This window comes from Peromyscus maniculatus, chromosome 4, assembly GCF_049852395.1.
Source record: "Peromyscus maniculatus bairdii isolate BWxNUB_F1_BW_parent chromosome 4, HU_Pman_BW_mat_3.1, whole genome shotgun sequence".
NCBI classification, from domain to species: Eukaryota; Metazoa; Chordata; class Mammalia; order Rodentia; family Cricetidae; genus Peromyscus; species Peromyscus maniculatus.
In genome coordinates this window covers 98,822,984-98,849,858 of record NC_134855.1, presented here as the reverse complement: position 1 = coordinate 98,849,858, position 26,875 = coordinate 98,822,984, and the positions used below count along the sequence as shown (strand labels likewise).

Sequence of the window (26,875 nt, the reverse complement as noted above, 5' to 3'; positions counted from 1 at the left end):
CTTACTTTTAAAGGTGACATACCGGATCTCTGTGAGTTCGAGGCCAGCCTGGGCTACCAAGTGAGCTCCAGGAAAGGCGCAAAGCTACACAGAGAAACCCTGTCTCGAAAAACCAAAAAAAAAAAAAAAAAAAAAAAAAAGGTGACATACCTTATGCTTAGGGAGGTGAGGTCACATGACAAGGAGAGGAAAGATAGGCCAGGACTTAGGCCCATAAAAAAGGAGCCATGTCTACAGTTCAATGGCACAGCACTTGTCTAGCATGTTTGAAGCCCTGAGCTCAATCCCTAGCTACAAGAAGAGGAGGATGAGGACAGCCCTGGGTTTGTCTCCAATGTGGTTGGATTTGGGGACAGATACCTGTAAATACAGCCTACAGAGCCTAAACTAAGATCTGTAGGCAATAAAAGATCCGAACTGAAGTGTGAACCTGTCTAAAATGACAGCAGCATTTGTGGTAAACCTTTACAAACATTTGGTATTTTACTGAGGAAGAGGAGAAACTGTTCTTGTCCCTCTCTGTCTTCATTCTGTCCCACTGCAATAGCCTACCCCCTTCTCAGTCCTCTCATAGGCCACAACAAATTCAAGCATCACTGTGCTCTATAGATAGGCCAGTGTGGTGCCCAGGGTGTATGTATAGCCATTATGACAATGTGTGTTGAAGTCAGAAATCATTAGAGCGTGCATCATCCATCCATTCATCCATCTGTCCATCCATCCATCCATCCATGCAGCAAGTATCGGCACGTCAGGCCTTGCCCTGCATTGTTAATGGCTGTGCAATGGTAAAGATGAGTAACATAATCTTTGCCCTTAGGAAGGCAGACTCATCAACAAACCATTACAGAACGTGTGTTAGGGCGGGAAAGGGCCCATCGGGCCACAACTATCAGGAGCTGACACCAGTACTGGCACTTTGAGTGGCCATTGCTGGACTCCCCAGTCAGAGTAGAAAAGGGAGGAGGCTGCTTTCTGCTCTCTGCCTGCCGCCCTGCCTTGGCATGCTCTCTTGCTGCCGTGAGTGGCATCCGCCTTCCTGACTACACTTTTAGCATAAGTGTGCCCACACAGGGCTCCTCCACTCTTGCCACATTTCTATCTCATGTTTCTTCAGCGGCAGTTTTTCTTCTGTCACCTCTTCTCTGAGGGTGTCCTGTGTAACCCCCACCTTCCACCCACTTATCAGGACTGCCCACTACTTGACCCAGTTTATTTTGGCTATGTTCAGATATGCCACTCCAGGGAGAGTTCAAGACTTCCTTTTGGGCTTCTCTCCTCCCCAAATGAGGTCACTTCTAGGGGTGTCCCCTTCCCTGACCTAGAGAGGCATGTGTCAAACTACTAAGAAGGAGCCTAGTGGAGACTGCTGGCTCAGACCCTTAGTCTCAGCTACTTCAGAGGCTGAGGCAGAATGATCACAAGTTCAAGGCCTGCCTGGGCTACAGAGCAAGTTCAAGGTCAACTTGAGTAACTTAACAAGACACTGCCTCAAGATTTAAAACAGAAGAATCCTGACTGTAGCTCAGTGAAAAAGTAGTCACCTAGCACATGCAAGACCTTGAGTTCAGTCCTTGGCACCACAAAACATAATAAGGAAGGTTGGGCTTAGTGGCACATATCCATAACCTCAAGGCTAGCCTGGGCTATGTAATGAGATCCTGTCTAAAGGAAAAAAGTCTAAACTAAAATCTATTTAAAAATAAGGTATTCCAACTCTCCCAATATTTGTTTTTTGTTTTTTCACTCAGTCATTTGGCCTCTTGGAGTCAGTCCCACAGAATAAGAAGGGATTGATCTGCAAAGATATCCATCTTTATTTACTGGAGGAAAAATACGGGAAGCCCACTAACTTTCTAAGAATGAGCACCACTAGAAATATAGTATAGAAGTGCAGCAAATATAAAATAACATGGGAAGATGTGTGAGATGTGCAGAACACTTGATGATTTGAACTGAGTATGCTACCAATGGGTAGTCTTGACACCGAGCACAGCTTGGGAATAAAACCACAGCTTGAGTGAGGGCCCTGTGTCCTGCCTGCTGTGTGACGTCTGGTCAAGGTGGCTCATCTTTCTTAGCCTCCGTCATCAGAATGGAACAGTCAGAGCAGACACTACCCAGAGCCCTCTTGAGGACAGTGAAGGGGAAAGAGGCAACCCGGAGCCTTGCGGCTGGATACTAGCGATTGTTATTAGTCTTGAGCTAGCCAGGTCAACACCGCTGGGCACCAGGGCACAGGCATCCTTGGAGTAATTAGTGGTGAGCTGGAATGAGGGTTCCCTCACTTAAAAGAGCACGGAATGGGGTTGCAGCAGAAAACAAGAAAAGAAGTTAGCTGGCCAAGGAAACGGACACCCCTGGGGGATAAAGACAATATTCCGCCTCTTTCCAGGGATTTTTTTTTTTGACCAGGTACACACTCACTTTTCTAAGCTTGTGTTGTATGGTTGTCCTCCTTTTCCTGGAGAGGTTTCTGACATAATATTGCCAAGAATAAAAGGGAACTCCAAGCCACAGAAACCTTTGTCTGACGATTTGATGGCCTCAGCAATAATCCTAACGACAGGAAGAAACAGAACCCAGCCTTTTGTTTGGAGATGGGAGACTCGAGGCCAGGACAGGAGTGAGGCTGAGTCAGCTCTCCAGTCTTGCCAACGGAGAGGTGTGCCTGCCCCACCCTGCTGGTTAAACAGCAGATATGACAACTTGCTAGACTCTTGGCTCCAGCAAAGCCTGTCAGATCAGCCAGTATCCTAACCTCTGGGACAGTCATCCCATGAGCTCAGGAAATGGGGAGAGGGATGGAATGGCCATCAGCATAGCATCCCAAACAGTCCCCGTCTGGTCCTGCAGATCCCAGATGGACGCTTTCACTAGGTTCAGGATCTACAGCACACTGGTGGTTTCTCTGTCTTTCTGCAGTGATGAGGTGCCTGGGTATTCCTACCCGTGTGATCACCAACTTTGACTCCGGCCATGACACAGACGGGAACCTGATCATAGACGAGTATTACGACAACACAGGCAGGATCTTGGAGAATATGAAGAAGGATACCGTCTGGTGAGACACAACCACTCAGTCTATTTCTTGAACCACAGATCTGAGGCCAAACCACAGCAGAAAGTAGAGCGGGACTGTGCTCCCAGCCTCTGCCCCCCCCATCCTCCTGCTTCCTATCCTGGGGCTGTGCTCCCAGCCTCTGCCCCCCCCCCAGCCTCTTGCTTCCTATCCTGGGACTGTGCTCCCAGCCTCTGCCCCCCCCCATCCTCCTGCTTCCTATCCTGGGACTGTGCTCTCAGCCTCTGCCCCCCCCCCATCCTCCTGCTTCCTATCCTGGGGCTGTGCTCCCAGCCTCTGCCCCCCCCCATCCTCCTGCTTCCTATCCTGGGGCTGTGCTCTCAGCCTCTGCCCCCCCCCATCCTCCTGCTTCCTATCCTGGGGCTGTGCTCCCAGCCTCTGCCCCCCCATCCTCCTATCCTGGGGCTGTGCTCTCAGCCTCTGCCCCCCCCCCAGCCTCCTGCTTCCTATCCTGGGGCTGTGCTCCCAGCCTCTGCCCCCCCCCCCAGCCTCCTGCTTCCTATCCTGGGGCTGTGCTCCCAGCCTCTGCCCCCCCATCCTCCTGCTTCCTATCCTGGGGCTGTGCTCCCAGCCTCTGCCCCCCCATCCTCCTGCTTCCTATCCTGGGGCTGTGCTCCCAGCCTCTGCCCCCCCCCCCCATCCTCCTATCCTGGGACTGTGCTCCCAGCCTCTGCCCCCCGCCCCCAGCCTCCTGCTTCCTATCCTGGGGCTGTGCTCCCAGCCTCTGCCCCCCCCATCCTCCTGCTTCCTATCTTGAGGCTGAGAGACAGGGAACAGAAAACAGCTCTAGGGTTAGACTCCTCACATAATCAAAGCTGTTAGACTGGGGTTGAGGTCCCCCTTTGTCCCCTCCTTCTTCTAATAGCCTAAGGGTCTGACCACAGAGGCCTGACATCTCACTTGTGGGCATGGCAAAGACTAGGGCTGCCTCTGTGGGACAGACACACACACACACACACACACACACACACACAGAGAGAGAGAGAGAGAGAGAGAGAGAGAGAGAGAGAGAGAGACAGAGACAGAGAGACAGAGAGACAGAGAGAGACAGAGAGAGACAGAGAGAGACAGACAGACAGAGACAGAGGAAAGGAGCCATGAGGCCCCCTTTGAGAGAGCCTAGAGGAATTTTAACTTCAGTAGACTGGACGCCTTCACTCTGTTCACACAGTCAGCCAAGGGATGCTCTTTTCTGTAGACAAATAGAGGCTCATGGGAGGAAGATCTGTCACTCCTCCCAAGACACTTTGAGCCCCGTGAGCCTGACTTTCTGTAGACGACTCACTCACTTATCCTTGTTGGTCTAGAAAGGAAACAAGCAGGCTAGCCCCTGACTCCCCTGGCTTCTTCCTCAGGAATTTCCATGTGTGGAATGAGTGCTGGATGGCACGAAGGGACCTCCCTCCTGGACACGGAGGTTGGCAGGTGCTGGATGCTACCCCTCAGGAAACCAGCAACGGTGAGGCTCTCCAGAGAGGAATCAGGAGCCACTCCTCCCACAGACCTGCCCCAGACCCTCTCTTGTCCACCGCATACTGCCCACCAGAGCTTTCCTCCCCACTTTCCCTCAGGTCTCTACTGCTGTGGTCCTGCTTCAGTCAAAGCCATCAAAGAGGGAGAAGTCGATCTCAACTACGACACGCGCTTTGCGTTTTCTATGGTGAACGCTGACTGCATGTCCTGGCTTGTCTACGGAGGGAAGGAGCAGAAAATTCACCAGGACACGGCTAGTGTTGGGAATTTTATTAGTACTAAGAGCATCCAGAGTGATGAGCGGGATGACGTCACAGAGAGCTACAAGTATGAAGAAGGTACAGCCGAGCAACCCTCCCGAGAGCCCAAGTTCAGGGTACCATCTCCTTCCATAGCCCAGGGAGTCGGAGGACGTGTGCAGGGCAAGACGCAGGTCCACGTCTCCTCAGTCATTCAGTTGCAAGGATTCAGTCAGGATGCCTCCACTGCCTTACTTCCCCTAGCCACCATTACCACATGTCCCATGGACCAGAGACTTCCCTCCAATAGGTTCATCTCTCCTGATAGTCATTGATAGACATCCTGCCAACAGATCATGAGTTCTCCCAGCTTCCCTCAAAATTCAGCCTTCAACTGAAGACGGCGGTCAGCTCAGTAGGCTCTCTTCTATTGGCCGACTGCTTTCATCTAACTTACCGGTTAGTTCATTGTGTTTGGTTGAGTGTTCAGGAGGCAGGCCAGGTCACCAGCCAGCACTCCCACTTGTTAAGGTCAGTGTTCACCCTCATACGCATCCATTGGGCCAGCAAGGGCCAGAGGGGGATGCTGAGGTGATAGTCCTGTCAGGGGCTTAGCAAAGCCAACGGAGAGACCATGTTGATCAGGTGCAGATGAACTCCGAGAACAGCTACCTGCTAGGTTAACTTCTAGGGAGACAAGCAAAGATATCCAGCCCTGAGGACCAGAATCGGGGTCATCACTGATGGATGAGTCATTGACACGGCCCCTGTATGTATTTTGAAGCCAGGTAGTACAATACCTCCTACTTTGTATCTTTATTCAAGATGAATTTACCTATTCCTGGTATTTTATATTCATGTCAATTGTGTGTGTGTGTGTGTGTGTGTGTGTGTGTGTGTGTGTGTGTGTGTGTGCATTCCTAGCTCAGTGAAAAATTCCATTAGTATTTTGATAGGAATTCCAATGACTATATAGACTGTAGCAGGAATCTTAAAAGTTCTTATTAATAAAATCAAACCCGAGGCCAGTTATTGGGGTGAGTACTGGAAGGTCAGAGAGACAGAACAAGCCACAGCTATCTCACCTCACCAGTTCCTTATCTGGTCCTGTTTCCTCAGACTGGAAGCCTCTGAGTCCTCATCCAGAATGAATCTCAGCTGAACTGTGTTGCTCCAAAGCCTGAAAGCTTAACCAGCCAAATGCTTAACCAGCCAAATGCTTAACCAGCCAAATGCTTCTAGTTTCTGGTCCTCACACCTTATATATCTTTCTGCTTTCTACCACCACTCTCTGGGATTAAAGGCTGGCTTTCTGGGATTAAAGGCGTGTGTCACCATGCTTGGCTTTTTCCAATGTGGCCTTGAACTCACAGAGATCCAGAGGGATTTCTATCTCTGGAATGCTAGGATTAAAGGTATGTGCTATCACTGCCTAACTAGTGGCTTTTCTGTTCTCTGACCCCAGATAGGTTTATTAAGGTACACGATATTTTGGGGAACACAATACCACCACAATAGACCATTTGGGGTTATATGAACATTTTTGGCCATTTACTTCATTTTTACTATTTCACAGTTGTAACAAACAAGTCAAAGTACAAACAAGGTCTATTTTACATTAATATATTAACTGGATTTTTGTCAGATTAATAGGGAATTCTATTTAAATAACCATCTCCTCTTTTTGAACTCAGTACAGGAACAAACAACAGTGAATGTTGATGCATCCAGGGGGGTGTGAAGCATATAGAGGTAGGGTAGGTGGAGGTTACAGCCACACACCATTGGGGCCCTCATTCCCAGACCATAGGACCTTATGGGACAGACATGCATTCTACTGCTCCCCAGGAGAAGCCCCTTGTACAAGGGAGAGGAGAGGGGAAATCATTTTCAGAAATTATCAGGGCTCACAGCCACAGGGGCCTCGCTCTGATGCCACCAACCCTGGAATTTCATGGTACAACTCCCAAAGCTTGAGGCCAAGGAAGAAGCAAGGAAGAACAAGGGTAGCCATGTAAGCCAAAGCCTGACTGGTGGTCTGCTGGGACAGTGGCCTTCCAGGGACACACACAGCAGGGGGAGTGAATGAGAGTATGGTCTGGCCTGGCCCTTGGGAAGAAACATGACTAGTCTGATGAGCCCATGAGGTAGAGTGCAAATCCACCAGACTGAGGGACTGGGATGGGGAAGGAGTGGACTGTGGGAAGGACTCAGCACCATGGGCTGGGCTAGCCTGGGAAGCTGGGAGGTGCTTCTCAGAGAGAGGCCAGGAGCCTGGAGTCTGCCCTTCCATCAGCACATGAGAGGTAACTGTTTATAATCAGAACTGGGGGAGAACAGGGCTCTCCCTGTCCTCCCTGAGTCCCAGGTGCAGTCCCAGGAAAGGATCATGGGAGAAGAGGCAGGCAGTTGGACAGTCTGCTGGGTCTTCTTGTCTTCTGCAGGGTCGTAGGGTGGTGGTGGAGGCTGCTCATGTTCATGTAGACATCATGTGTGTTGCCTGAGTTGTAATAGGCACTAGCAGCTTTTCTATGACCTTGGCTTCCGCTGCAGGAGTGGAAGGGATGTTGGGACCTCAGATTGGAGGTGCCATAATCCCAGGTTAGTGTGGTGACCCCAGCCATCATGGGAGAGCCTGGATATAATTCAAGCAGGGGAAGTGGTGGGTAGCCAAGGGAACATTCCATTGGCTACCAGCAGGGGGAAAGGCATAGGCCCTGCTGGGCATGTTAGAGTACCCATAGGCTCCATCTGGGGTCTTCACCTCTGGAGGCTTGAGATGCCACCTGGAGCATCTACTCTTGAACTCAATGGCATGCCACACTATGGAGGTCAACATATAGAAAGGGGAGTCTTCCAGCAACCTCCTGCTTCAGCACTGTTCTCTTAATGAAGTCCTCATAGAACACCAGTGGTTTGATCTCATGGTCCTTCATCACATAAAATGGCATCATGAAGCACTTCATTCTTCCTGTTAGACATAAAGATGGCCATTAAGTATAGATGTAACCAACCGTCTTATTAAATAAGAAACACAGAAACAATGCAAAAGAGAAAGCCGAGAGGTCAGAGCTCAGAGCTAAAATCTCACCCTTTCGCCTGCGGTGTCCCAGCTTCCCGAATGAGCGCTCTATTCCTGTCTGTTCGTCTATTTAAAGTATTTTGTTCTGCCTTCTCATTGGTTGTAAACCCAAACACGTGACTGCCTCGTCACTGTCTGAATGTACAGCCCCCTAGGTCTTAAAGGCATATGTCTCCAATGTTGGCTATATCCCTGAACACACAGATATCTATGGGATTAAAGACGTGTGCCACCACCGCCACACTCTTGCTATGGCTCTAATAGCTCTGACCCCCGGGCAACTTTATTTATTAACATACAATCAAAATCACATTTCAGTACAATTAGATTACCACCACAATTAAGGGATAAGGTAGATGGTGCCTTTCTTGGTCCCTTTGAAGGCCACTTGGACATTCTTCATGTCATTAAATGTAAGAGCCACATGATCATAGGAATTAGGATGCTCTTAGTGTTGTCGATGGTCACTTGCATGGCTTCTAAGTGAATCTTGTTAGACACCACAGTCTCAGACAGGGGCTTAGTACGGACTTTTTAACAATACTGATTCTTCTAGCCCGTGACAAAGGATACCTTCCCACTTTTTTCTATTCTCTTCAGTTTCTTTCATCAGTATTTTATAATTTTCATTATAGAGGTCTTTTACTTCTTTGATTAAATTCATTCTTTTTTTTTTTTTTATTTTTTTGTTTTGTTTTGTTTTTTTTTGTTTTTTGAGACAGGGTTTCTCTGTGTAGCTTTTCGCCTTTCCTGGAACTCACTTGGTAGCCCAGGCTGGCCTCGAACTCACAGAGATCCGCCTGCCTCTGCCTCCCGAGTGCTGGGATTAAAGGCGTGCGCCACCACCGCCCGGCCATTCTTTTTTTTTTTAAAGATTTATTTATTTTGTATACAGCATGTATGACCAGAAGAGGGCACCAGATCTCATCACAGATGGTTGTGAGCCACCATGTGGTTGCTGGGAACTGAACTCAGGACCTCTGGAAGAGCAGTCAGTGCTCTTAACCTCCGAGCCATCTCTCCAGCCCCCGATTAAATTCATTCTTAAGTATTGTTTTTTCTTGAGGGGCTAAATAAAAATTACACTGCTTTCTTAATTTCTATTCTGACAATGCACTACTATTGCATAGCAATGCAATTGATTTTGTAAAGATTTATTTTATTTTTATTTATGTATATGTATGTGCATGTGTGGGTGGGTACTCTCAGAGGCCAGAAGAAAGTGTTCAATCCCTTAGAGCTGGAGTTAGAGGTGGTTGTGACCCCCTGATGTGGTGCTGGGAACTGAACCGTGGTCCTCTGTTAGAGCATCAGTGCCCTTAACTGCTGACTCATCTCTCCAGTCCCCTGAACAGGATTTTGGTAGGTTAGTTTTGCATCTTGTAGTTTTGTTGGTGGACATGCTGAGGGTAGACTGTTCAGACAAGGTTTGCCTCCTGGGTCAGCCTGACCCATGCTGATCCTGTGTCCTATCTACTCTTCTAGGTTCCCTTCAAGAGAGACAGGTGTTTCAAAAGGCTCTACAGAAGCTAAAGGCTGGAAGGTCTCAAGGGTCGCACCAAGGAGACTCAAATCCCTTCAGCTCCGTGCCACCAAGGCAAGATGGCTCTAGGAGCCTAGATACGCCTTCCCTCCGACCCAGCGATGTCATCCAGGTCTCTCTGAAGTTTGAGCTGCTTGACCCACCTAACATGGGCCAAGACATAAACTTTGTCCTGTTGGCTGTCAACATGTCACCTCAGTTCAAGGACCTCAAACTCAATTTGAGTGCGCAGTCTCTGCTGCACGATGGCAGCCCTCTGGCCCCGTTCTGGCAGGACGTAGCGTACATCACACTGTTCCCTGAAGAAGGTACTTGCTTAGTTCTCCTGTAGCTCCTCTCGTTTCTTTCCCCCTTTCTACTTCTCCCTCTCCCCCTCCTTCCTTCCTCCTGCTGACCTCTAAGGAAAGAAGCCCACTTATTGGTGAAAACCTGAGCTTTGGAGTCATCTAGACTTAGGATCTAGGAGTGATTCTGGGCAACCTAGACTGCGTTTTTTTTTTTTTTTTTTTTTTGGCTTTTTGAGACAGGATTTCTCTCTGTGTAGCCCTGGCTGACCTGGAACTCACTCTGTAGACCAGGCTGGCCTCGAACTCTCAGAGATCCTCCTGCCTCTGCCTCCCAAGTGCTGGGATTAAAAGTGTCCACCACCACTGTCCAGCTTATATTGTTTTTCTTAACTGTAATTTTCCCGTCTGAAAGGTTAGTTTCTGCTTCAGCAAAACTTGGTGTACGTTGGCTCCCTCTTCTCTGTAGAAGAACCGTCAGATCCCACTGAGACCCAGCTGGCTTCCTCGGTCATTCTCACTTCTTCCTTCTTGTCTTCTCTCCCAGAAAAGTCCTACCCTTGCAAGATCCTCTACTCTCAGTACAGCAAGTACCTGTCAACAGACAAGCTGATCCGCATCAGCGCCCTGGGCGAAGAGAAGAGCAGTCCTGAGAAAATCCTGGTCAACAAGATCATCACCCTGACTTTCCCAGGCATCGTGATTAATGTAGGCAAAAAGTGGGCCCTTGCAAATGGCCTTGGGTCCCTGAGCTCTGGATAGGAGGCAGCCAGGCCTGTTCAGGAGGATGTCCCTTCTTTCCTTACTCTGGTACCCCCAGAAGGGAACAGTTTATAGAGGGGTCTTCAGCTCCTTGTACTATTAGAGGCCTGTGTGTGTGTGTGTGTGTGTGTGTGTGTGTGTGTGTGTGTGAGGGTAGAAACTGTGAAGAGACACCATGACCATGGCAGCTCTTATAAAGGACAACATTTAATTGGGTGGCTTACAGTTCAGGGGTCCAGTCCATCATCCTCATGGTGGGACAGGAAGTGGTCTGTCTCACTGGGCGTGGCTTGAGTATCTCTGAGACCTCCCTCAAAGCCTGCCTCCACAGTGACACACTTCCTCCAACAAGGCCACACCCACTCCAACAAAGCCACACCTCCTAATAGTGCCACTCCCCACGAGCTTATTGGGGCCGTGTATATATATACACGTTCCAACCACCACAGAGTGGATCCTTGACCTCAAGCCACAGATTCAGAGGTCCTTTCTTGCGCTGCCTCTTGTGTTGGCTTTCAGGGGCAAACATGAGGAACAGTCCAGATGACAGAGGCTCAGTGGAGGGAAGAGCCCTCCTCAAGGCCAGATCTGGTTTGGTTTGCCATTTTCTGGCTGTGTGTCCTTGAGCAAACCCCTGGGCCTCTGCTTTTGAAGTACTGAAAGAGGAGAGGAGAGGGCAGGGCCTATCACGTCCTGGGGCCTTTCCGAGGAGGAAGGTGTTCAGGGCTCTTCTTTGTAGTGCTGTCTCCAGGGTCTGCCCCAGCTCCGGGATCCCCACCAGTTGAGGCTATGAGGCCCTCTTGACAGCACTTCAAAGTCTCGAGTAGACTTAAGCGGCATCTTAGCAAAGGAGCAACACATTTTGAGAGAAGTGAAAAGAGATGGGAAGGGCCTTGAGTTTCTAGGGGTAGCAAATTACGTATGGGAACTCAAGGGAAGCAAAGGCATGGGGGGACCCGTGCCAAGTCGACTCCTCAGTGCCCTCTCCGGGCTGATGCGGGACTCTTCTAGCGTGCTTCTCTGTTGCTCTAATAAAACACTGGCCAAAACCGACCTGGGGAGGAAAGGGTGTGTTGGTCATTGAGGGAACTCTGGGAAGGAACCCACATAGAATCCGGAACCAAGAAGGGGCACTGCTTACTGGTTTGGCCCCCATGGCTTTCTTGTCTTACTCTCTCTCTCTTTTTTTTAAAGATTTATTTATTTATTACATATACAATGCTCTATCTGCATGTACACCTGCAGACCAGAAGAGGGCACCAGATCTCATTACAGGTGGTTGTGAGCCACCATGTGGTTGCTGGGAATTGAACTCAGGACCTCTGGAAGAACAAGCAGTGCTCTTAACCACTGAGCCATCCCTCCAGCCCTTGTCTTGCTCTCTTATACAACCAGGAACACCTGCCTAGGGGTGGTACCTCTCACAGTGAGCTAAGCCCTCCCACACCAACCAGGAAAATGCCAACACAGACTGGCCCACAGGCCAGTATGATGAAAACATCTCAATTCATAGTCCCTCTTCCCAGATAACTCTAGCTTTAGTCAAGTTGACAATGCACAGCCACCACAGGGACCAATGTCTCAGTGATGAACTTTGACCCTCCGGGTAAAAGGAAGGGGAATGAGACGCCTTTGTAAATGTATGCCTTTAGGCAAGTGGATGGAGGCCAGAGAGCATTTCCTATGTCTGTTTCTTCTTATTGCTCCAACTCAAAATGATCCTGAGGCCAAAGTGGCAGGCATATTTAGGGATGGTATATTCTGACGTCCTACAAAACTGCGCCTTAACATTCAGTGACCTGGGGATGACGACTAATCTCTTGCTTCCTTCCCTGTCCTGGGTCTCTGTTTAGGTTCTAGGAGCAGCCTTTGTGAATCAGCCACTCACTGTCCAGGTGGTCTTTTCAAACCCACTCTCAGAGCCTGTTGAGGACTGTGTGCTGACCGTGGAAGGAGGTGGCCTCTTCAGGAAGCAGCAGAGAGTTCTGTAAGTGAGGGGAGCACCCAGGCTTCCCTCCCATGTGTCCTGATCAGGCCCCTAGGGGGACTCAGGGCATTGGAGGGCCGAGTGCAGGAGGTGAGGAGGAAAGGGTTTCTGACATTCTCCATTCTCTGTCGCAGCATTGGAGTCCTCAAACCCCATCACAAGGCCAGCATCACTCTGAAGACTGTCCCTTTCAAGAGTGGCCAAAGGCAGATCCAAGCTAATCTGAGGAGCAATAAGTTTAAAGACATCAAGGGTTACAGGAATGTGTATGTTGACGTTGGCATATAAACTCTGAGATGGGGCTGGAGAGATGGCTCAGCGGTTGAGAGCATGGGTTGCTTTTGCAAAGGACTTGGGTTAGATTTCCCAGCATCTCCATGATGGCTCATAACCATCTGTAACCCTAGTTCCAGGGTGTCCAACCAACATGCATGCAGAAAAAAAGCATTCATGTGTGATACCTCAGTAAAACCCCCCACTCTATCTCCTACAGACAAAGAGAAGCTTAAACCAGGATTCCTAAGTGTAGATAAGAACTTAGACCCCTTTTCCCCAGGTGGCTGTATCTGCTACAGGGACTTTGGAAAACACAGAGTCAGGATATTCTACCAAAAGACTAAAAAAGGGAGGCGGGTTAACATAAATTATATGGTCTGTGTCTTTAAGAACTAGCCTCACAAAGAAAGGGGGGCGCTCCTTCCAACCTCCCTGCTGTGAATGAGAGATTTGGAAGAGCCTCCCTGGAGGCTTGTAAACTTAGAATACACCTTACTTTTGCATTCTGTACCTAAAGTCTCCAGTGGTGGCTTTGGGATGCGATCTAGGCACAACAAGACCCTCACTCTATTGTCTCAAAAAAGGGGCCTTAGACAAAGATATCTCAATAGAGATAGACCCAGGCCAGTTTCAAGTCCCCAGAAATGATGGCCCCAGCCCCAGGAACTCAAAAGAACAAAGTCAGGATGTCTGATGGTAACCAATTAGCCATGAGATGCCCCTCTCCGGAGATAACATGACCAGACCCCAGAGATGAGTTGTAAAACTCCTGACAGGGCAAACAGATAAGCTAAAATAAGATAAAGTCCTGGCCTTGGAAAAACTGGACCAATCAAGGATGGACCCGTACTAACCCCCTCCCCTCTAAGAAATTTTATGGGTTTTGCCTATAAAAACTAACTTCCCCAAGAAAGAGTAACTCTTCCCTGCCTCGCTTGAGATGAGTTCCCTGTCATGACTTGCAGCAGAAGTAAACCTTGCTTTTGCATTCTGGTATGCTCATCCTTGGTGGTCTCTCTGGGGGTTACGATCTGGGCACAACACATGCACATATAGTAAAAATAAATAAATCTAATTTTTTAAAAGAAACTCTGAGATATGCTGGTCCTGTGGATTTTACACTAAAGGCTTCACAGACTCTGACATCAGCAGCAATGGAGCTGCCAGAGATAGCCTGTGACTTGTCTGTTTATGAAGCTCGCCAGGACTCTTCAGCACCAGGGATTCTATGGTATCCACACAGAGGTGTGGTTTGGCCCAGAGGTCAAGGGGAGACAGGTCTTAGCAGCTCACTGTCCAGCTGTTGTCGTGGGACTAAATAACATCAGCCAACTTCATCCCTCCTCTTTCACCTGGAGGGATCTTCACTTTCTCTTCAGAGCTCCTCCTGCCCTTCTGCTGCTGGAGCTTCCTGTTGTTTCAGTGTCTGAGCCCACTCACTCATTCAAGAAGTGTTTATTGAGCGTCCAGCGTATGGCCAATACCACTCTGAGGGTAACACGAGACAGTGGAAAAAGCAAAGGCCCTGGTGTTGTGGCACCTGCATTCTAGCGGGAACACAGAAGACAGACACTAAACATCTCAGCGGGTGCCTAGCACAAGCCAGGCCAAAGAGCAAAAACCCCCCAACACGTCTTTATACACCGTGTTCTGTCTCAGTTTCTTGGCAGAAAGACAGAAAAATATACTAGGATATCTCTTGCCCCGACCTTCCCTTAAATATACTCCCCATGTGACACTGAAGCCATTCTTCACACATGGCTTCAGTGTCACATGGGGAGTATATTTCTCACAGTCCCAGCATCTCCATCTAAGGTCGCCAATGCATTCATGTTCTTGGAGGCCTGCCGTTGGCGGGCAGTCAGGAGGTAAAAGCCAACCGAATAATGAATGCAGTGAGGTAGATATTTGGTGGAGACCGACATAGTCTCAGCGTTCCCTACCTGTTGCAGCGGATGTTTGCCGTCACTCAAACCCTGCCCTGTCTGTGCTCCTGAACATAAAACAGCTCTGCATCTCCTTCCCAGGATACTGCCCTCCAGGTGCCGGCTACCGTGACTAAGACAGATGTCCTAGTAAATGTACAGACATTAAGTAAAGAAGTTAACGACTTCCATTACACCTAAACAAAAGGGTCAATGTCGTTAATCAGAAGGAGAGAAGGGGTGTGGTGGGAATTACCTGGTAAGCTGGCTGTCTTGTGGGAGAGTCATCTAAGAACCTGGTGGCACAGCGGGGAGTACCTACAATTATTGTATCCAGTAATTATTACATGGCAACAACAAGACATCCTGTAAGGAGAACACCATGGAGAGGCACATCTGACAGAGAGGGTGACCTCTGAAGTTCTTGGGAATTTTTAGCTGCCACATCCTCACACTTGTTCATGAGTCCTGTTGGTAACACCACATTGGTCAACTCACTCAACAAATAGCTACGGAGTTTCTTCTAGGCACAAGGCCCTAAGGCAGGCTGGCACTGGGTATACAAGAAAGACCAGAGCCGGCACTCAAGGAGCTCAAGTGTAGACATTTGGGGAATCTAAACGACACGCGAGATTTTTAAAGACTTTTAATAAATAAATTGATTAATTTTTACATTTCTTTGGGGTGTGTGTGTGTGTGTGTGTGTGTGTGTGTGTGTGTGCAAACATGCATGTGTGAACATAGGAATATCATGAACAGCAGCATTGCATACATGTGGTGGTCAGAGGACAACTTGAGGAAGTTGGTTTTCTACTTCTACCATGTAAGTTCAAGGGACTTTACGAGTGCCCTTACTGTTGCTACATGACCGCACATGCGCTGTCCAGTAGCCAAGCAAGAGGCTTAGTCACCCTTTACATCCTTCATAATCCGTGCACTGTGTTTATCATGTAATTTACGTGCGCAGCGTGATCACATAATCTATGCACATGTGTGGTGCAGCTAGGTAAGCCCATATGCACGTGTGTGTGTGGAGGGATCCATAAAAAGTGGGTCACAGACTCCTCCCCCTTCTTCTTCTTCCTCTCTCTTCTGCGCATGTCTTCCAAATAGGCCACAGCACATCCTCTTCTGTCTCCTTCCCCTAATAAACTCTCATAGTGGTTTTTCTCATACAGTAAACAGCGTTGCTAATGAATAACATGGCGCCGCATAAAACTAACACTTACCTGCTAAGCCCCTCTCCCCTACCAAGAAGATTTTTAACAAAGAAGGGTGAGAACCATTAGTGAGGGGTAACCAGGGTGTTTTGGAGCACTGAGAGGGTGAACCAGTTCAGTTCAAACTGTGGATTAAGGAAAGCTTCCTGGAGGAAGTAACATTTCTTAGGAACTACAGTACTAGGAGCTGGTGAAAAACAGACCCAGGAAGTGGTGAGGATGGGTGAAGCAGCCAGGAACTGCCAGCCATTCGGGTGGTTAGAGGTCAGAATGGGGGGAGCAAACAGAAGGAAAACCATGAAGCAAGCAGCGGGTGATGAGGCTCTTCAGGAAGCCATTGAAGGAACTGGGGTCACTACTGCAGGCTTGTTTCTTCTCCATCCGGGAGCCCAGCCCCGGCTGCCTCAGGTGTCAGGGCTCAGAGCAGATTCTGTTTTGCAGCACTGAGCAGACTCCGTATGCCCAACAAGCACCGAGGACGAGTTTTCCACCCTGGTCAGCTGTAGCAGACTGCAGTGCCCCACCAGAGTCGTTCATTCGAGTCAAGACCTTCTCTAACCACAAAGGCTGCCTTTCATTGGTTCATTTAATGGTTATTGAGCATCTCTGTACAAATGTTCTAGGCCTGGGAATACAACAGTGAGGAATGCAAAGGAGGCTCTCCCCACCCACCCCTAGCTGCTCAGTCCTCTCATCCCAAAGGACAACTTACTTCTTCCATCGCCCAGTGTAGCTTCAGGTGGGAAGGGATTGTGAGGAATTTCTCTTGCTGGGGTGTGTGGCTCTGTGTTGGTGGCTTTTACACAGCCCGAGTGGGCGTGTGATTGATGCTGGACAAATCAGATTCTTCTCTGAGAGCTTCGGTGCAGAGCAAGTAAGCCAGAGAAGAAAGGAACCTACCCACAGCCCATGCTTCCCAACAGCAGAGGAGAGTGCTCATCACTGCTCACTGCTGCCAGGACCTGGCTTCCACCTTCCCTGAGCCTTCTGGTTCTGAGTCTGATTCACCTTTTACCTCACAGTCAAGGGTATCCCTCAGTCTCTGTCATTTTTTTTTGGCTAAGTTGGCAGAAAATGGTTTCGGTTGTGTGCAGTCAAAAGATTGCCTGATTCAGAGAGGCTAGAAGGCTCCTTTAATACACTCAGAAATGACTGAGTGTATTAAAATGACTCCAGGTGCCCACTGTGCCATCCTGCCCAGTGCTCCTAGAGTTCGCCCTTTGGTCCTAAAGGTGTCTAGTGCCATGAGCCAATATAAAGTTCACGGAAGCAGTAGAGGCCCTCGTTCTCCCACACCTCGTGAATGGCGGTGTGGGAGGGGCAGGCACTCTTCTCCCACACCTCGTGAATGGCGGTGTGGGAGGGGCAGGCACTCTTCTCCCATACCTCGTGAATGGCGGAGTGGGAGGGGCAGGCACTCTTCTCCCACACCTCGTGAATGGCGGTGTGGGAGGGGCAGGCACTCTTCTCCCACACCTCGTGAATGGTGGTGTGGGAGGGGCAGGCACTCTTCTCCCACACTTCATGAATGGCGGTGTGGGAGGGGCAGGCACTCTTCTCCCACACTTCATGAATGGCGGTGTGGGAGGGGCAGGCACTCTTCTCCCACACCTCGTGAATGGCGGTGTGGGAGGGGCAGGCACTCTTCTCCCACACCTCGTGAATGGCGGTGTGGGAGGGGCAGGCAGTGGCAAGAGGGAGACCTTGTTGCCTAGGCTCTGGTGCTCTCTGCTCTCCGGTCTCATAAAGCCCATTGCCCAGTCTTTCTCCATCCCCATCTTCCCGCTGCCCAGCAGGCGAGCACGCCCGTGCGATATGTAACACCTCTGGACCTACCCCTGAAGCCTCACTTTCTAGTATCCAGGAAGCACCAGTGCCAGCTTGGGACCCGCTGCTTTTCCCTAAGCACAGACAAAAAGAAGTTGACAGCATGATGCGGGTCTAAGAGAGCCAGTGTCCCTCTGCTTCCATTAGGATGAGGCTTGGCTTTGACCGAATGAGAGCAAGGAGCTTCCTGAAGGGAGGCAGGCCACAAGCCTGGACTAGCAACAGTATCCAGGAACTATGGGAGCTGGGGTTATGAGTGAATCTGTGGGAGCATGTGAGAGAGAGAGAGTTCTGTATTCAACATGGGGCTCTGGATGACGCTAATTTCCTATAGAGAATATTCTCTCTGCCAGTTTGGATGGGGGTAAAGCATTGTAATTGAGGCTGATTTAAAACCAGTTTCTAGACCTGGAGAGATGCCTCAGCAGTTAAGAGCACTGACTGCTCTTGTAGAGGACCCAGGTTCAATTCCCAGGACCCACATGGCAGCTCACAACTGCCTATAACTCCAGTTCCAGGGGATCTGACTCCCTCTTTTGACCTCCATGGGCACTGTATACACGTGGTACACAGACTGTACATGCAGGCAAAACAGCCACACATAAAAACAAATTAATTAATTAAAATGTGATAAATCTAAAAAATAATAAAATAAAATGGGTTTCTATTTCCTATTTACTATGTTTCCTCCTGGAGTGCCTTTTGGGATCCCAGTCAAAAAGCCTGAGTTACTTACTGTGACCCTTCTTCTGTGAAGAGCCTTAAACTCCAATTTTGTGAGGCTGCCAGAAGATCTCAGATTCGTACACTCTCATTTGCCGACTATGAATCAGCAAATGTCTATGGAGTAGCAGTAGGGTCAAGATCACATCTGTGCACTGTCCTCCCAAAATATTGACCCTGCCAATCCTTGCTGCCTTGATGCCTTCAAACATGTTTTCAACCTTTTATTTAGCTCTGCTGGCTGTTCTCAACAGAATTAATTATAACAAGCTAGTCTGCTTATTCCAGAAGCAGAATTTAGTAAGAAATTTAAAAAAAAAAACCTGAATAAAGAGCATTCTTCATAGTGGATTGGTTGCAAGTTAATGTGTTCTACAATGTATGGGATTTGACCTCAATTTGAATCTAGGTTTTACCATAAGCTGTGAGCTGCTGGGGAAGCCTCAACATCCAGCCTGTGGCCAGCATGTGGCCAGCGTATGACCATCGTGTGGACAGCATGTGGACAGTGTGTGGTCAGCGTGTGGACAGTAGGTTATGCTGTGCCTCGTTCAGTCTTGTCCTTGGCTGTGTGGGGTCCACTTCTGTTCCTTCACTGTTGGCATTACTCTGTGTGTTCTTCCGTCATGTCATACTTTATTACTAGCCTTCCGAAATTCTGGAATGAAGTAGCATATTAATTGACTGCTTCATGAATTCATTCATTCATAAGTGTGTATTCCCTATACTAACAAAATTGAGATACTGGTCCCTTATACTTGGCTTACAAGACTGAGGCTGAAATCTTAGGAGATAATTTATGCAAAAGTACTTGTAGAGGAAGGACCAGTCTAACTTATGTGAGCCTGGGTGTCACGCTGGGAGAATTCTTTGCCCTTTCTATCCCCATTAACATGACTTATCAATTTCCTTTCTCAAATCTGTTCACACCTCCCTTCAATGCTCCCTGACAACGTCATTGCTATCTTTTCCCTGAACCGTGACTGGACGTCTCTTACCGGCCAGCTCCCTGCCCCTCTTAGCCTGCTAAACCATTTATTTTAGACAGTGTACAGTCTTTTAAAATTCAAATCTGACTTAGTGATGCTTGCATCAAGTATGGTTCAACAGCCTCCCACTGCTCTAAGAATAGAACCCCAAATCCTCAGCTGCACCCTAGACGTGGTATTCTTTCACTTATTCCCTGCATTAGCGATTCTGCATGTATGGGTCCATCTCTCACAACACCCCGGTTAGCCAGGGCCGATTTATCCTTCCAGAGTTTCAGCTCAGTACCACTCTTGAGGAAGCCTGTGCTGGCCACCACTCCTAGGTCTAAGAACTCAGCAGTTATCTTTCAGAGCACCTGTCTCAAAGGCAGACTGGACTGCCAACCTGTTCTAGGCACCCATGAGTATCTGTCTCCCCCTGCTGGAACACAGGCTTCTCGCGACAGAGAAACATTGATCTTATTTATTTATTTATTTATCTATCTATCTATCTATCTATCTATCTATCTATCTATCTATCTATCTATCTATCTACCTACCTACCTACCTACCTACCTACCTATCTATCTATCTATCTATCTATCTATTTATTTGGTTTTTCGAGACAGGGTTTCTCTGTGTAGTTTTGGTGCCTGTCCTGGATCTCACTCTGTAGACCAGGCTGGCCTCAAACTCACAGAGATCCACCTGGCTCTGCCTCCCTAGTGCTGGGATTAAAGGCGTGCACCACCATCACCCGGTGACCTAATTTATTACTGTATTACCAGAACCTAATATAATTTCTGGTGCACAAGAGTGGTCGAAATACTTTTTTCCCCGTAGTTGAATAAACAAATCCTTCTGTGGGACACACCAGTGAGGAGCTGGTTTTCTGCAGAGGACTGGAGAGTGGAAAGGTGTCGGTGCTGCAGGAAGCAGGATGACTGACATTTGGGTGTCAGCCTCCTTCCTCTTCACACTCTTCCTCTTTCCTCTCCCTGGCTAAACCAAACCACAGTGGCGTCTGTCTCATCCCAGGCTCCTCCAAAGTGCCACCACGGAAACTGTCAGGGAGTGGATATTGTGACGGTCTCGGGGGGATTCCACCATGACAGAGGAGAGCGTCTTTGGGAGATGGTTTGAAATGCAGAAGAACCCCCCCCCACAGTGGAGCAAGGCCAGAACTTTGTCCATTGCCCACCCAAGCAGAGCTCCTCAGCGAACACGGTTCCTGAGTAAAACCTTTCTTTCCCTTGCAAGTTTTCATTTTTTAATATCAGTATAAAAATATATGCTCATGGTACAAGGGACAAAAGGGTAAAGAAGGCCTTACTGCTGGGCACTGAATGAATGTCCAGATGCAGGAACTTTCCAGAAATGCTCTGGGTAAATACAAGCAAGCTCACATATATGCTCCCCACATACACCCTATACACAAAAGCAGTTTATACTGTTCATTGTTCCATGTCTCACTTTTTAAAATCAATAATATTGCTTGAAAATTGTTCTGTATCTGTTTATATTCTACTAAATTCATGCATCATTGTTTATCTGATGATGTCTTATTTGTGGCTGTTTAGGTTCTTTTCTATCTTTTGCTTTTTTTCAAGTATCAATGCATTGATTATACTTGTGTAAACTTCGTTTTGTCCAGTTAGAGCAGCTGAATCAAAAGCATTAACTCTAATGGGGCCAGAGAGATGGCTCAGATGTTAAATGCACTTACTGCTCTTACAGAGGACCCAGGTTCAGTTCCCAACACTTATGTGGTGGATTATAATTTATAATCCAGTTCCAGGGTATCCAAGGTCCTCCTCTTAAAGGTCTTCTCAGGCTCTTGCATGCATGTGGTATACATACATACACTCAGGAATACACACATGCACTTGTACATGAAAGACCCTAACCCTTCAGGCTTACACCCCCAGGCCCCAGTAAATGAGAAACTAAAAATCTAGTTCCAAGGGCAACCTGACTCAGCCATTATTCAACCACACCTGCCACAATGTAACAATGTAAAAAGATTTCTGTTAAGAGATGTGCTCAACTGTGACTGGGATAGTTGCAAGTGTTCCAGGAAGGACCACTGTGACCTTTGTGTAAACTCCACTCCCGCCCTGATATCCCCTTTGAGGTTTCGGGAAGAATGTACATGCGGACGTGACTGTACCCACTCTGTGATCAGACCATAATCTTGTGAAACGAAATTGTATGGGAATGTAATCTTATGGCTTTTGTGGGTTTTTCCTTTAAAAGCCCCCATGTGGCTGCAGTAAGGCGTGACCCTTGCTCTCAGGACGAGAGTAGCCCGTCTGTACAGTTGCTTCAATAAAAACCTCGTGCTATTGCATCAACTGGACTGGAGTCTGGGTTCTTGGGGTGCCCACTTGAGACCCTAGATTTTGGGGTCTAACAGTACACACACACACACACACACACACACACACACACACACACACACATAATTGTTTTAAAAGAATATATTTTTAATTGTTATTTTTTGTGTATGGGTATTTTGCCTGCATGTATGTCTGTGTGCTGTCTGCATGCCTGGTGCCTGCAGAGGCCAGTAAAGAGCATAGAATCCCCGGGACTAGAATTATAGACAGTTGTAAGCCACCATATAAGTGTTGGGAATTGAACTTGAGTCCTCTGGAAGAGCATTCAGTGCTCTAAACGACAGAGCCATCTCGCCAGCCCCAGCAGTTATAGTTTTGATCCATCTGGAATTTATGTGGTCTAATAGGAAGCCAAGTTTATGGCAAACTAATGTCCCCAAACCACTTACTAATGAATCTTTTTTTCCTTCACTGATTCAAAGTACAACATAGTACGTTTAATGAGTACGTTTCTAAGTTGTAAGGACTATAATGGTTTTTTTTTGTTTTTTGTTTTTTGTTTTTTTCTTTTTTTTCGAGACAGGGTTTCTCTGTGTAGCTTTGCGCCTTTCCTGGAGCTCACTTGGTAGCCCAGGCTGGCCTCGAACTCACAGAGATCCGCCTGGCTCTGCCTCCCGAGTGCTGGGATTAAAGGCGTGCGCCACCACCGCCCAGCAGGACTATAATGTTTTAATAGCTAGGAAACCTGATCATATGTCATTACTGCTTCAGAAGTTTCCTTTTGAAACTTGGAATCAGTTTACCTGGTTTCAAAGAAACATTGTTTTGATGTTTTTGCTAGGACTGCATTAACCTTAGGATCTGCCTGGGAACTCTGGTGTCTTAATAATGCTGTGGAATCCTATCCAAGCAAGTGGCCTGCACTTTTATCTATTCAAATCTTTTTGTTCCTCAACAGTTTCCCTCACAGCCCTTACACACTCCTCAGGGTTTTTGTTTTTTTTTTTTTTTGTTTTGTTTTGTATATTTTATCTTTCATTGTTAAGTTCTATAAGGTAGGGCTTTAATTACATTTCCAACTGCTTGCTGAGTACAGGGATGAAAATTACTATATTGGCTTGAAAAATATTGGAGCTATCCAGATCCTAGCCACTTTTTATCATCATTTTTAGATTTGTGTTTTCTTGGTAAAACTAAATAATGACAAATTATTTCTTTAATGCTTAGGGGAAAAGTATTATCTGGGGGTATGAGGCAGCAGTTTCTTCTTCCTCTTTTATTTTATTTATTTATTTATTATTTATTTTGCATCATGATATTCTTCAAGCAGGTAACAGTTAAAAGTTGTAAAGTGTGAATAGCAGAAGCACCTTTCTGCCCCACCCCGGCTTCCCTGTCCCCAGGAACCAGGGCTTATGTGATCTGTTCTGTGTCATGTCACACACCAGCTACCCAAGTGTGCCCCTGGACACACACTGGGAAGCCCAAGCAAAGAGTCAGAAAATCCAGGGGGCAGACAGGGCATCCTCTCCTGTGTCTTTATTCCTAGTGACTAAACAAGGAGGAAATGGAAGGGTCAGAGCTGAGGCCCTAACAATTCTAAACCTCTAGTTGGCTGTGCCCGACCAGGTCATCTTGGAAGAGCCAGGGCCCTGGCTTCTGCATTTTCTTTTTCAACACATTCTATTTCCTTATCTCTTTCAAACAGATGGATTACAGACATACATGAGGTAAGTGAGTGCTCAGAATTTACTTAGGACCGGAGATTCAGAGTTGGATGTGGACCCACTGTTTGCAGCTGCATCTAGAGTTGTCTAGGAAACATCTCCGGGGGTCTTGGGGGTCACTGAAAGAACCAGGCTTTGCGTTTTTTCCAGCAGCAGTCTCCCCTGGGAGTTCTCACTCCAGCCCGACAGACAGAACCCTGCCTGGGTCTTCTGGCTAAGAGAGATGGTGGGGAGAAGGGTCACTCCCAGCAGCTGGTCGGGGAGATAGCAGCAAGGAGGGAGCAGGAGACAAGAAACCCGCCGGGAGGCTCAGAGAAGAGAGAGAGGTTTGCTTTTCACAAACTTTTAAACCGACACAAGTTTTCCATCTTTTCACTGTGGAGATAGATTTGGAGAGAGAGCCCAGAGGCAACAGTTCAAGGTAAACACTTCCTGTGCTCAAGTGGATTTGAGTCGCATGCAGCCATGGGACAAGGTAAGCTAAGCCAGCCCCTGGCTGTTAGGGCTGGCATCATGACATGTTTTTATTAAAGGAAATAGGTCTGGTGATGGAGGTGACAGGAGTGTGTGTAAGGTACAAGGGATGGGGAGGGAGGGAAGTGGTGGTGGTGTGAATATGGGGTACGTGGTTGTATGGTAATTTTAATTTCAGTGAGGAGAGCGGAATGGTGATGGTGATTATCATGGATTTATATTCACAGCCCAAGGTCGACACACTGTAAATGGTTAACAACTCTCTAGGCTGTGAACAAATGAGACACACCCGGTGTGCTGCCTCATTTTCATGTCAGCAGACACTGGCTAGAGTCATTTTGGAAGAGGGAACTTCAATGGAGAAAATATCCCCACCAGACTGGCTGGCGGGCAAGCATGCGGTCCATTTTCTCAATTGGTGATTGATTGATGTGGGAGGGCCCAGCCCACTGTGGGCTGTGCTGTCCCTCGGCAGGTGGTCCTGGGTAGTAGAAGAAGGTAGGCTGAGGGAGCCCGTAGACAGCATTCCTTCACAGTTCCTGCTTTAGCTTCTGCCTCCAGCTTCCTGCCCTGACTTCCTGGATGATGGACTACACGTTGTAAGATGGAATAAACTTTTTTTTTTTCTTCTCCATCACAGCGATAGAAAAGTAAATAAAGATGCCTGGGAAATCTTGAGGCTGTCATCTCCTCAAAGTCTAATAGGAGAGAAAGGACGGGAGGAGTCAGTGAACAGGAAAATGGGCAGAAACAGTCATAAAGCAATAAGACAGATTGAGGGGGGCGCGGAAACTCTGGGGTCTCCGCTGTGAGTGTCCACAGAGGTGAAGCCTGAGCCCCAGGCACATCTGAGAAACTCTACTTAGGGCTGATCCCACCTTCTTGTCCTGCCACTGAGGGAGCAAACATTGACTGGGAAATCAACTATGTCCGGCGTACTGCTAGGCAGAGGATGCAAAAATGAAATAACCAGTCCCTCAGCAAGCTCCCAGCAGGGGTGGGGGCAGAGGGCAGTGGGCGATGCCTACAAACTGGGGTGAGTGATTTAGGGGAACAGAGTACTGTGGAAGGTAGCTCTTGCCAGGATTCTGTGGTCATTATGTGGGCCCAGTGTACCAGGGCTCAAATCATGTGACAGCTCCCCCTTCCACCACCAAATCCAATTCCGCCTTCCCACAGATGTACCTAGTCCGGGCCCCAGAACCAGTGTGTAGAGAGGAGTCACTGCTGGCTTCCGGCCGCTGCTATTGCTTGCTTTACAAATCCCAGCCTAGGCCGGGCGGTGGTGATGCACGCCTTTAATCCCAGCACTCGGGAGGCAGGGCCAGGAGGATTTCTGTGAGTTCGAGGACAGCCTGGTCTCCAAAGCGAGTCCCAGGAAAGGCAAAAAAAAAAAAAAGAGAGAGAGAGAGAGACAGAGAGACAGAGAGACAGAGAGAGAGAGAAGAAATCCCAGCCTAACCGAAGCTGTCTTATCTGCTGCCATGACGTGAACACCTCACTGGTAGGTGAGAGGGAGAGACAGGATGCAAAGGGCTCTCAGGGACAGCAGGACCAGATGTGCAGGGAGGTTTTTCCTCTTCAGATTCAGTATGTCAGTTCTTTATCCCAGTACTATGTCATCACATATCATCATATATCTACTCCATCACTACGACAGGAAAAGTAGGGAACACGACATTTCCCCACTATTTCCCTCTGTTTTTGAGCACTCAGCCAAGAAGTCTGGGTACTAAAGTGAGAGACCCCTGCACTTGTCATGACATGTCCCAGAGCCCAAAGGACTTTGTGTCAGGGTCAGATCATTTCCTTGAAGCAGATCAAATCTTGTCCCACACTTGCAAGCAAAAGCCATAGCTTCTCCCTCCCAGCAGCTGAGCCCATGAAAACACTCCAGGCTGTCTTTTGCTGAGGAGGCTCCCAATGGAAAGCCTCTGCTGTCAACAAAATGAAATGTATATCACTCCTTCAATACATGAAGAATTAAACTTTTACTTTTCCGTCTTGTTCCTTAGGATTGCTAAGCATTTTTGATTTTTTTTTTTTTTTGGTTTTTTTTTTTTGGTTTTTTGAGACAGGGTTTCTCTGTGTAGCTTTGCGCCTTTCCTGGGACTCACTTGGTAGCCCAGGCTGGCCTCGAACTCACAGAGATCCGCCTGGCTCTGCCTCCCGAGTGCTGGGATTAAAGGCGTGCGCCACCACCGCCCGGCTGCATTTTTGATTTTTAAAAAGACTTTATTTTATGTTTATGAATGTTTTGCCTGTCTGCATGTATGTTTGTATGTATACCATGTATGTTTCTGGTACCTCTGGAGACCAGAAGAGGGCATTGAGTATTCTGGACATGGTGTTATAGACAGTTGCAAGTTGCCCTGTAGATGCTGTAAATCAAACCCAGGTCCTCCGGAAGTACAGTCAATGGTCCTAACCACTGAGCAATCTCTCCAGCCCCTGCTGAGCATTAAAAAAATTTCCTTGTTCCTAATTTTTCCTCTCTGTAAAATAAAGATTGACTGACAGTCTCTCATAATAGACTCAGGCCACCTCCTTTCAAGTGCCGGGAAATGGTGAGCCTCTAGATCAAAAGACACATTATCTCAGGTGAGTTGGTTCCATTCTCAGCCTCACTCTTGTTGTCTTTAAGACAGGAGAATTTGACTCAGTGATCTCCAAACCAGTTCTAATATTATCTGATTGTGTTCTAAGAGTGAGGGACTAGGAATGTAGTTCAGTTGGTAGAGTGCTATCCTAATAGGCACAAGTTCCATGTTCTATCCCAGCACTGCATAAAACACACGCTTGTAATCCCAGCATTTGGAAGGTGGATGCAGGAGGATCAGGGGTTCGAGGTCAACCTCAGCTACACAGCAAGTCCGTGACCAGCCTGGGATACACCTGGCCCTCCCTGTCTTAAAAAAAGGGGGCGTATGAAGAGTGTGCAAGA

At 48.0% G+C, this 26,875-nt stretch overlaps 2 protein-coding genes and 1 pseudogene across 2 annotated transcripts in view; 2 read left to right on the top strand and 1 right to left on the bottom strand.

The window, feature by feature from the left end:
• Tgm5 (transglutaminase 5) overlaps positions 1-13,806 on the top strand; it is a 37,645-nt gene extending 23,839 nt beyond the window's left edge. The window contains exons 7-13 of the mRNA XM_042276040.2: positions 2,926-3,064; positions 4,438-4,541; positions 4,654-4,893; positions 9,362-9,727; positions 10,251-10,411; positions 12,319-12,452; positions 12,587-13,806. Of these exons, the coding sequence (XP_042131974.2) occupies positions 2,926-3,064; positions 4,438-4,541; positions 4,654-4,893; positions 9,362-9,727; positions 10,251-10,411; positions 12,319-12,452; positions 12,587-12,740 (1,298 nt within the window). The 3' untranslated portion in view covers positions 12,741-13,806. The remainder of the gene's footprint in view (positions 1-2,925; positions 3,065-4,437; positions 4,542-4,653; positions 4,894-9,361; positions 9,728-10,250; positions 10,412-12,318; positions 12,453-12,586) is intronic.
• Positions 7,087-8,460, bottom strand: LOC143272807 (WW domain-binding protein 2 pseudogene; annotated as a pseudogene).
• Positions 13,807-23,650: 9,844 nt separating the features above from the next.
• Epb42 (erythrocyte membrane protein band 4.2) overlaps positions 23,651-26,875 on the top strand; it is a 29,506-nt gene continuing 26,281 nt past the window's right edge. The window contains exon 1 of the mRNA XM_006994062.4: positions 23,651-23,932. Coding sequence (XP_006994124.3) covers positions 23,923-23,932 — 10 coding nt within the window. The 5' untranslated portion in view covers positions 23,651-23,922. The remainder of the gene's footprint in view (positions 23,933-26,875) is intronic.